Raw genomic sequence first — 12031 nt, forward strand, 5'->3', positions numbered from 1 at the left:
GGTTTTACGTCAAGGAATGACGTGCAGGGACAAACTGGAGAACCTCCAAAATGATTCGGTAGAGAGGTTAAAGATAGAAGAATAGCTAACTTCTAACTCCTTTTTTTTACTGTTTATACAATTTCCTACTATCATTTATTATTGTTATGTTTTACTTGAAACTCTGGCACAAAAATTTCCTTCGGGATAAATAAAGTTGTTCTTATTATTCTTATTCTTAACTTGGGGGATGGAGAAGGTTCCTGGTTGGATTCCCACAGAGGACCTTTCTGTGTGGAGCCTCCATGTTCTCCCCGTATCTGCATGGGGTTCCTCAAGAGTTCCTCCAGACACATATGCAGGAGATTCGTCTAAATTGTCAAGTTTTACCAATGAAAAGGTGAGTGATTGCATGTTCCCATAGGTTGTTTAGAGCAGGGATGTCAAACGTACGGCCCGCGGGCCGGTACCAGCCCGCCAGAGGGTCCAATCCGGCCCATGGAATAAATCTATGATTTGAAAACATTTTTTAGTCCGTGTCACATAACACCGTGATTCAGAACTTACAGCAGATGGCTTACAGCAATGTGGATTCAGGGTCTGTAAATTGCATTTTTACTTATTGTTAAAAATTGACCTGCTTTTTCGTTGGACCCGACACCCTCATCAGCAAAATGCGGTTGTCAAAAAAGAGAAAAGCGGACATGGAGTGTTGGGTTTTCCAAGAAAAATGGACCAATTTTTATTTGTTCGTTGACGTTAATAATAAACCTGTATGCTCGGTGTGGATGCAGCAAGTTTTGGTGCCACTATGGGACTCAAAAAATACAACAAAATGCACGGGAAGACAGAAGCGAGGCATAGTGGACTTGCTTTTCCTCATGAATCTCAAGCTGTTCATCATGCAATTAAATTACATTCTAATTTTCGTGCTCTCCTTCACACTAAAACAAAGGATTAATTTGGATTTCGTGTTACTTCTCGGTAATTACGCTACGATTTTAAATTCTATTTGCCGTATCCACCGAGTCGCTCATCACGGGAGGTGATATCCGGACGGGAGACGGCGAGAACGACAGGACGCATAAATATTCATGCGTCAGACTTGAAAGTGGCTGCGGTCTGACAGAGACGAGCAGCTCAGATTTGCCCCCTTGATGTGACATGGCTATTACAAAATGGACAGTTTATACCAGCTTTTAAAAGCTTAATAGGACATGGGCTCAAGGGGATTATAGAGCAGCTGCTGGAGGCCACAGAGGGAGGCAAAAAAAAAAAAAAAAAAAAAGAAATTGTCGTCTGCATGTGAGTGAAATGCAGTCATCGGTTGCAAAATAACATCGAACCTTTTCGATGATCTGCACAAGCACCTGGCTTGTTTTCGTCGTAAATTCTATCATTTAATTCGCATTTACCGCTCCGATGCGTCAGTCGCTGCGACGCTTTCTGCTTTTTGTGTTTTAGCATAACGATTTACGAAAAGCGACATTTTGCAGACGCAAATAGTGACTCGAAATCACTTGACGTGCTTTTTCCCGTTCTCTAGTGTTTGATGCGGATGTTTCAGAATCCCCTCCGCTCGCTGGATTCGCTTGGCGACTCAGACGTGAATAAATCAAGTAAGCGAGCAAAACGCCAGACGATCTGCCACGGACCGCTCCGAGGCCACCGCAAAGCAAAAATGGTAAAAAAACATTTTACTGCCCTTTGTTTCCCCAATAAAACAGATGAAAAGTGGTTTGTTTTCTGCTCCGGGCACGGCCCCGTAAACTGTCCATAAATATAAAGAATACTCATTACAGTAAAAAAAAAAAAAAAACGCCTTTTATTAACCCATTACATATATGAGGATTCGCTATAGTTTCAAGATTGCATCATAATCTCTGGAATGCTTGCATTGTCCTGAAGGGATAAAAAAAAAAAACAAAAAAAAAAGGACGCACTTGTGTTTGCTTTGCATGTAACTGGGACAAAAGAAAGGCCGGTGTTTGGTTTGTTTCTGCTTTGGAAAACTATCGTTCTGGTTACTGCAGGAAAAACATTCGGATGAGGTTTCGATTGAAGAAGGCGACCGATATCGATTAACGGTCAATCGTTCATCGCATGTTTTCGGGGAGAACACGGAAACCCCACGCCGTTCGTAATCAGATAGGCGTCGATCGGCGAGGAGACGGGCGTTCTTATGCTCTTTCAAACGACTAGCGCACGAGTGAAAGTCACAAAAGCCGTCATTTTCGAAGGGAATCGGAATTAGAATTGTTTCTTTATTCGCCAAGTAATTTTGCAGCTGGAAGGAATTTGTTGTTGCTGAACAGACAACATGTAACAGGCATTAAATAAGTGTAAAATAATGTGAGATCAGTGCGCTTGTGGTTGGTTGAGAGAAATGGCGAGTTGTGCAAAGTAGTGCAAGGTAGTGCGTTAGATGGGTGAAGTAGCCTGTTTACCGTTACCGTTTACCGTTATCGTTTACCGTTACCGTTTACCGAGCTGCGGCCGCATTCGGTTCTTGCACGAGTGCAGCCGGTAAGTCCTGGGATACAAACTAAATCAGGGTCGGCAACCTTTAACACCCAAAGAGCCATTTAGACCCGGTTTCCATGGAAAAGAAAACACCGGGAGCCGGAAATAATTGTTGACGTCTAAAATAAAGGTACCACTGTATATGTTGCTTTTTATTACCTTTACATTTTGTATAAACAAGTGTGTGGTGTGTTGCTTATGAAATCCACAAAGTGCTATGAGGAAATTCAATTTTATTTATGGAATGAACACATTTTGAACATTTTGAGCTTTTGGCTTTTTGAACGTGTAGCGTAGCTTTGACCTGAATTTGAAAAATAAATTGGGAAAAAAAAATCACTGTGTCAGTAAACAATAAAAAATAAATATTTGGAAAATATCTTCATAAATATTTATTTTACCCGGTTACTTCTGCGCACAGCATCTGCAATTCGGGACTATACCGGCCGGCGGGTATATCGGCTTCTGGGACATTTATTTTCAGCGGTGAAAAATAATAAATATAATCTTATTTTAATATTTCAAGATCACAGTAATCTTCCAGCTTAGAACTAAAATTAAAAAAAAGAACTGACACTAAAAAAATACACATCAATTGAATATTAATAATCTATTTTCCCAAGCCACTTGCAGCCGCGGTGTAGGGACGACCCCTGAGCTGAATAAACACTCCGTCTTGCTGTATTCACAAATTCTTTTTATACTGTATACATAACCGCTACGTGAGACGCAGGTCATCGGTACATGCTAACCCACACTGCATGCATTATGGAAATCAATGGAATTCACTCCATACGGTGGAAAATATAATACTTTGTGTCTTCCACTGAATAGCAGATGTCAGCATGCTAGCAAGGTAAACAGCGTTGAGTTTCCACTGTCTTTCTAGCCTGCTAGCGTTCGCCGTGTAGATGTTTAGCCTCAGAGATGTGCCGTCAAACATATCGCCGATAAATTCATTGCGACTGTACAAACAACTGGGTGGAATCCGCGAAGCAAAAGCTTTGACATGCATCTCACAAAACAGCCGTGGGAGTTTTGACTAATCTAATTTATGGTATTTGCACAAAACTCGGATGACTGTTGCGTTGGCCATAAATAAGGTTTATCGCTGAGGAACCACTTCCCGGTCCAAAGAGATATGAACAGATACGAACCAGGGAGAATGAGTCAACATGCCGATGGATCCAAGAAATAAGATAAAAAAAAATGTGGATAATTCAATGCCTCAGTATTTCCAGATGTGAAGCTTTCTTTTTAATGTTAAATAAAAACAATGTTGCCTCCTCTGATATTAATTTTAGCTGTTCCAAAACAGCTAAAGAGCGATGCCAAAAAGAATACAATATGCAGGCATTCCCAGAATGTCTCTTTGCCTTTAAAAAACATGCTTTTAAAGTGGAAATCTAATATCTTGAACAGAAAGTGGCCACGTACAGTAAAGTGGGACCCGGCCACGCAGCCTTAAAGACCACAAACAAAACGTATCTGGATAATTTGACTGACGAAAGCATCAGCATTATGCATCTGTTGGCGTGCCATTCCGTGTTTGATCAATCAATGCCGGCATTTCCGGGGACTTTAACGGCTTTGAGATATAGATTTCGCTATTATTCTTGCAGACAAGCGGAAATAATGAGAACAAGATTCGATTCAAAGCATCGTGTTTCCCTGTTAAAGACATGAGGCGACGAGTCACTAACGGGATTCATTCTTTCATCATCTTTGGCGCTGGTAGCGGGGAATTAAGAACGATACAACAATCAGTTGACGTAATTAAAAAGTGTATTGCATGGGTCGGGAATTAATTATTGCAAAGCCTTAACGCCATCGGAGGGCCGAACCAATGAAAACAGAAAAGCAACACACGTGTAACATGAATGAAATACATGTTTTGTCATTGTCTGTGGAGGGTCTCAGTCATCCAGGTCAAGGTGAATTCTTGTCTAAATCTGTGGTACAAATTATTATTATTATTATTATTATTATTATTATTATTATTCATCTTTAATTATTTTATTTATCTTGATTATTATTATTATCATTATTGGTAATAATAATACAAACATAACAATAATTTAATTTATCATTATTATTATTATTATTATTATTATCCATTTTCCAACACTCAGGTGGATGCTGGAGCCGAAGCTGGAGCTGCCATTGGTCGAGAGGCGGGGTATGACCTGGACTAGTCACCAGTCAATTGCAGGGCAACATACAAAGACAGACAACATTCATTTATTTATTCAGGGTAATTTTTCCCAATTTAACTGCTACTTGTTTTTAGACTGTGGGAGGAAACTGGAGAACCCGCAGGAAACCCACGCAGACACGGGAAGAACATACAAACTCCACAAATAAAGGCTCCTTTGTCAGAACACAACCAGGATACTTCATGCTGTGAAGCCGAAGCGCTAACCACTGCACCACCATGCCACCTTTATTTAATTTAATTTAATTTAATTTAATTTAATTTAATTTAATTTTATTTTATTTTATTTTATTTTATTTTATTTTATTTTATTTTATTTTATTTTATTTATTTTATTTTATTTTATTTTATTTTATTTTATTATTTTACCTTTCATTTTATTCCTTTTTCATCATTTTACCTTTTACCTTTCCTTTTCCTATAATGTTTACATTTGCCTGAAATAGACCTAATAATAAGGTTACACAATATGTACTGACTCGCAACACGAGAAATTCAAATCCAGTTGCAGCAACAAGAAGATCTCGACAAAGATTCGCGACGACTGAGAACCTCCTCAGATAGTCTAACACACGCTTTGAAAAGGGGTCAAAACCCAAAGACTTTGTGCGAGTGAGCCCAGAAAAGCTGAAAGCGATGAGGAAAACCAAGAGTGGACCTCACTGGAGGTCATAATCTCCAATCTAAGGAGAGTGGAGAGATGGGATTACAAGAAATCCCCCCCCGGCGGCGTCCAGCTCTCCACCTCAGTCGCTCAGCCGAGCCAGATCTCACACAGTCGCCGACCCCAGATGAAAATGTAACGCTGCCGTCAGTGGAAACCGAAAGAGAACCAGTTGCTTCTTTTCCAAACACCTGCTTCCATGTCTCAGGAGCCGGAGACGAATTCGAGCGAAAATCGGCGTTAACCGCCGCTTCGAAAGCCCGGATCCTTGACTTTAAATGGCAGGAAAAATGCATGACGCGCTCCGTTCGCATTTTTTTTGTTTTATTTCCAAATTCACAGCACCATGTGATGGTGCCTTTATGCCTTTATGCTTCATATCCAAATGCACTGCGGACAGGAAAGCAGGAATTTCTCTGTACAGTGAAATATGTTTCTACACTGTGCATGTGACAATAAATGCTTTGAATGTATGAACAAAATATGTCACAATGAAAAACTGCAGAGAAATAAAATGACATTTCTGTATGTGACAAAACATTTTACTTTGACACTTTATAGTTTTATTTGTATTTCTTATTCTCCACCCTTTTTTTTATACTGTTTATACAATTTCCTACTGTTATTTCTTATTGTTATGTTTTACTTGAAACTCTGGCACAACAATTTCCTTCGGGATAAATAAAGTTGTTCTTATTCTTATTCTTATTTAATGTTACTTTTAAGATAAATATTCGATGTCTATTTGAGTCGTCTGCGCGCCGTCATCCTTCCATTGGCGTTGTGGAGTCATTTATTAAGAGCGACAAAAATATTTTTACACAGTTATTTACATGTTTCAAAGGCGCCATAATCTTTGAATTTAAAATTGCATTTTAAAAATGAACAAACTAAAATAAAATCACTCTTAATTAAATACTCGATTATTCTCAAGATTGCCGACCGCCTCCCAGACACGGGCTTGAACGGTTTCACGTTCATCGAATGATAGTATTATTAGTTTATTATTGGTTATTTTATTTTCACATTTATTATTAGCCTGTGGAAAAAGGTTACTGTTGAAATTTATTTCAGAAGGCTGCAACAAAAAAGAGGCATTTTTATTGAATTTTTATTTAAGTAATGAATGTCATTGATGTGTATTTTTAATTGGAATTTCTATTTTGCACGTGTGCAATATTAAGTGATATAATGCAGCCCCAGGGCGGCACTGGCCCGTGCCTCTCCAAGCCTGCCTTGGGAGGGCACGGAGCAGTGTCTCCTTGTGCCGGTCCCAAGCCCGGATAAATGCAGAGGGTTGCGTCAGGAAGGGCATCCGGCGTAAAACTTTTGCCAAAACCAAATATGCGAGTCAACCAAAACTATACCATACCGGATCGGTCGCGGACCGGGTTAACAACGACCGCCATTGGTACTGATGATCTACAGGGTACTAATGGAAATTGGGCTACTGTGGGTCGAAGAACAAGAAGAAGAAGAAGAGGAGGAGTGCGTGTTCGGAAGCAGAGAGAGAGGAGGAAAGGAAAGAGTCTGGGACTGAATGTAGGGACTTTGAATGTTGGGACTATGACAGGAAAAGGTAGAGAGTTGGTGGACATGATGCAGAGAAGGAAGGTGGATATACTGTGTGTCCAGGAGACCAGGTGGAAAGGTAGTAAGGCTAGAAGCTTAGGAGCAGGCTTTAAGTTGTACTATTATGGTACTGACAAGAAGAGAAATGGAGTAGGAGTTATCTTGAAGGAGGAGTTTGTTAGGAACGTCCTAGAGGTGAAAAGAATGTCAGATAGACTTATGAGTCTGAAACTGGAAATCAAAGGTGTGATGCTCAATGTTGTTAGTGGCTATGACCCACAGGTGGGATGTGAATCTGAAGAGAAGGAGAAGTTCTGGAATGAGTTGGATGAAGTGATGCAGAATATTCCCAGAAATGAGAGAGTGGTCATTGGTGCAGACTTCAATGGACATGTTGGTGAAGGCAATAGAGGGGATGAAGAAGTGATGGGCAGATTTGGTATCCAGGATAGGAATGCAGAGGGACAGATGGTGGTAGATTTTGCAAAAAGGATGGAAATGGCTGTAGTGAACACCTTTTTCCAGAAAAAACAGGAACATAGGGTAACTTATAAGAGCGGAGGTAGGAGCACGCAGGTAGACTACATCTTGTATAGACGAGGAATCCCCATGGACCATGATGTTTGCAGATGACATTGTGATCTGTAGTGAGAGCAGACAACAGGTAGAGGAAAATCTAGAGAGGTGGAGGTATGCTCTGGAAAGGAGAGGAATGAAAGTTAGTCGCAGCAAGACAGAATATATGTGTGTGAACGAGAGGAACTCGGGTGGAGCGGTGAGGCTACAGGGAGTGGAGATCAAGAAGCTGGAGGATTTCAGGTACTTAGGGTCAACAGTCCAGAGCAACGGCGAGTGCGGAAAAGAGGTGAAGAGACGGGTCCAAGCAGGTTGGAATGGGTGGAGAAAAGTGTCAGGGGTACCAAGAGATAGAAGACTTTCAGCCAGAATAAAAGGAAAGGTGTACAAGACAGTGGTGAGACCAGCGATGATGTTTGGACTAGAAACTGTTACAATGACCAAAAGACAGCAGGCAGAACTAGAGGTTGCAGGGATGAAGATGTTGAGGTTCCCTTTGGGAGTGACCAGGATGGAGAGGATCAGGAATGAGTCTATCAGAGGGACGGCACATGTTCGATGTTTTGGAGAGAAGGTCAGAGAAGCCAGACTGAGATGGTTCGGTCATGAACAAAGAAGAGATAGTGAATATATTGGTAGACGGATGCTGGAACTGGAGCTGCCAGGCAAGAGGTCTCGAGGAAGACCAAAGAGAAGATTTATGGACGTAGTGAGAGAGGATATGAAGGTAGTTGGAGTGAGAGAGGAAGATACAGAGAATAGGGTTAGATGGAGAAAGTTGACTCGCTGTGGCGACACCTGAAGGGAAAAGCCGAAAGAAGAAGAAGAAGAAGAAGAAGAAGAAGAAGAAGCAATATTAAGTGATATATTGTATGTTATTGAGCTTTGCAGGTTCTATATTCAGTTTTTAAGCAAAACATGTTTGGGTCCAAATGGAAAGGATCATTGTTATATTTGGAGGAAGATTTTTTTTTTCAATTGAGGAAGTTTATGGATGGAAGGGATGAAGATAGAAAGTTAGTTGGTGATGCAGAGGCAGGTGATTGGCTGTGGGTTAGATGGAGGCAGGTGATTGGCTGTGGGTTAGATGGAGGCAGGTGATTGGCTGTGGGTTAGATGGAGGCAGGTGATTGGCTGTGACCCCGGAAGTAGGAAACACATGAAAAACACTTGTAAAATGACTCAAAAGTGATTTTGAATCATTTTTCCAGCCGATTTATATCAAATTTATCCTTTACTTATGTTTATGTGCTTTTCAGAAGATCAGCTTTTCTTTTGCCATTGATTGCACACTAGTACGTCACGTTATCACCTCGATGGGAGCGTTTACGTCACTCCCTTTCCCGTTATGATGTCAAATGTGTCACGGGTGCACCGAACATCAGGAAATGAATTTCAGCGCTTCCGTACAATAAGCATAATGAAAAGGATTAATCTATATAAATGTGAACAATATGTCAAGATCCTTTTAATCCAACTTTGACATTCAGACCCGCTCGCTCGGTGCAGGTTTAAGCCCGAGTCTGAAACACTGAACATGCCCGACACGTCGGGGGATTACGGACGATCGGTGACGGGACTTATCTTCCCGACGATCGCTGACGAGAAGCCTCGCAGTTTGCCTGCCGCACACCGGAGGCCCAAAGCTGCGTCTGAGATGCACAGCAAATTAAAGCTGTAAATCTGCAGCAAATACATCAACTAAATTACCCGGAGGGAGCGATATTAAAACCCTTCCTATGACATCAAGACAGATGATTTACATAATTCTGCACTCCACGGCAATGAGATAACACTCATGACTACTCAGCACCACCGAGACAACAACATGTGAACATGATGAATATATAAATCATAAATATGCCACTTTTCTGCCTCAAAAAATACACTGCTTGAAAAAAACACACCTAAACAACCACTTAGGAAGCAACACTGATTGATTTGGACTTGTTTAAAGGAGATTGCATCAACGTCGGATCAGCCTGGAGTGTGTTTTTACACTTTCATTTCGGGTGCGACTGCAAATTCCATTGATCATTTTGTTCTGATTTTGTTGTCGGCACATTCAATGATGTAAAGAACAAAGAAAATTTCGTTCATTCACATCTAGGATTTATTATTTTTGTGTTCCTTTATCGTTCTGAGCAGCGTACTTCACGCAATGGCACGATGTACGTTCATTGAGAAAGTTCTCTTCGGACCAAGGAATTAGACTCTACGAGCATCGTTCTGCAGGTTTGCATGTTTATAAGTGCGGAGTGAAATAGCGACGGGCCCTGAAAGATGTTTCTACTGTTGCCGCCATCTCTCTCAGCCAAATTGCACGCCGGGGGGGGAAAGAAGAGGCGGGGACGTGGCGTTTGAACGTGTTGGCAATCAAACAAATTGCTTCATATTCAAACATCGGTCCATGTGGTGACCAACATCTGGCAAGCAGATTAAATAATGTCAGTGGGCTGTTTTTGTTTCCGGAGGTTGAATAATCCCACCGCCTTTAAAGGAAATGCCCGAACATAGCAAACTTTGAATTAATGGCATGATATAATTATATGTTTATTTTTCGCTCAGGGCTCGAGGACTTGTCTGAAGCATGTTTTCTGCACAAAGCGTGTGTTTGATGGTGTTTCAACCACGTGCGCGTCCAGCTTTGAGAGGACGATGCATGAGAAAAGAACGTGTGAGGGCGATGCCGGTTCCTGGATGGACAGAATCAAGCGCGGCACGGAGACATCATCAATAATAACAATAAATCTCAGATGCGTCGTAATAGTAAACCGCTGTCGGTCGTTTAACGTCCGATAAATCTGACCTTCCAGGAGGACACAAGGAGCTACCAGGCTGGTGGTGGAGAAGTGGTACCGACCGGTGGCGGGAAATGAACGGCAGGCCTCTGGAGGTCTGCCACGCTCCGGTCTGGGGTGTTTAGAGCCGACAGTGTGCAGACAGCGACCGACTGCCGGACACACAGGCGGTCAACAGAAGTACGGTTACAAATGTGTGTTATCGTTTTCCCGTCTTCTCTTCCCTCCGGCTGCTCCTGGAGCCGATCACCTGCCTGCATCTCCATCCAAAAATCTCCTCCTACCCCTGGTCTCGTCTGCTTTTTGTGATGGTATTGCATCATTAATCCTTTATCACAGTGTTTTATTTAAAAAAAAAACAAAAAAAAAAACAACCATGTCCGCACTGGCGATTTGATAGACTGGATGTGTTGGAAATAAAACACAAGGGGAGAGTGTGACATGTTTGCATACGTGAATATATTCCAAACGCGGCTCAAACACCCGACGGATTTTGAGAATGAAAGCGAGGTCCATTCATGCTCCCCGAGTGAGCCGCGAAATGTCTGCGCTGATGCGGCGGCGCCGTCGCTCGGCCCGGCAGCGAGTCGGAGGCAAGCTGCTCCTGATTTACATGAAAAACAAGAACAAAAAAAACAAAAAAGAATACAAAGAAAAGACGAGAAAAGGAGGACGAGGACGATGGATTCTCCCGAACGTGCAACGTGTCGTCGCTGCTGTTGTTGTCTATTTATTTGTGCACGTCTTCTGCCTCTCTATTTATATTTATATTCATATTTCATTTACTTTTTAGGTGGTATTTTTTTTGACATTATAAGGAATTTCCCCAATGGGGATCAATAAAGTTTATCTTATCCAACACCTATGGATGCACATCTGACCTTTGACCTTTATCTCCCTGCATAAACAACATCACCCAGAAAACATGTGATCAGCAGGGCGAGCATAAACACTCACACACACACACACACACTTACGCACAGGTTTCGTCACTCACCCAGGCTGTTGGGTCCACCCTCTCCCTCCTCGCTGTCCGTCATGTTGTTCAGCATCTTCTCTCCTCCTCAGGCTCGTGGACGCTGAGCTTTTGCTGCCCGGCGGGAAAAAGATCCCTGGCTTCTGCTGCCGATTTGCAGGAAAACGCAACGCGGTCCCCCGTCCCGTCCCGTGCGGGGCTCGTGCGGGGCTCGTGCGGGGCTCGTGCGGGGCTCGTGCGGGGCTCGTGCGGGGCTCGTGCGGGGTCCCCGTCAGGTTCGCGGGACGGAGGCTGGGAAAGGCTGGCGGGGGTCGACGGGGCGGGTCGATGATGGCGCACGGTGTCCCAAACATGCACTCTCCCGCCTCCTGTGCGCCGCTCACCCCCAAGTCACTTTAAGCCCGATGACTACATTCATCATGTATTCAGAAGGTATTATCCCTCCCTCCCTCCCTCGCTCGCTCGCTCCCTCGCTCTCCCTCGCTCGCTCTCACGCACCATCATCCATCTCATCAGGAGGATGGAGCGGGATTGAGAGACGGACGGGACGGGACGGGACGCACGGAAGATGACAAAGTAGTGCCTCCTGAGATTTCGCATCTCCTCCGATGTTCTTTTCAGATGAAAACAAGATTGCGTTTCATTACTACACGTTCATCCTCCCTTTTATTATTGTTCCCCCACCCAGACTCTCCTTTATGCTCGGCCCATTATCCGTGGGAAGG

General features: G+C 42.7%; 1 protein-coding gene across 2 annotated transcripts in view; it reads right to left on the reverse strand.

Annotated features, from left to right (window-relative positions):
* Positions 1-11678, reverse strand: part of LOC147214514 (solute carrier family 12 member 5-like) — a 42507-nt gene extending 30829 nt beyond the window's left edge. For both annotated transcript variants that reach the window (XM_086141753.1, XM_086141752.1), the window contains exon 1: positions 11328-11678. In XM_086141753.1, coding sequence (XP_085997879.1) covers positions 11328-11382 — 55 coding nt within the window. In that variant the 5' untranslated portion in view covers positions 11383-11678. The remainder of the gene's footprint in view (positions 1-11327) is intronic.
* Positions 11679-12031: the final 353 nt, after the last annotated feature.

The sequence above is a fragment of the Fistularia commersonii genome, chromosome 34 (genome assembly GCF_037954325.1).
Source record: "Fistularia commersonii isolate RoL2024-O1a breed Wild chromosome 34, RoL_Fcom_v1.0, whole genome shotgun sequence".
NCBI classification, from domain to species: domain Eukaryota; kingdom Metazoa; phylum Chordata; class Actinopteri; order Syngnathiformes; family Fistulariidae; genus Fistularia; species Fistularia commersonii.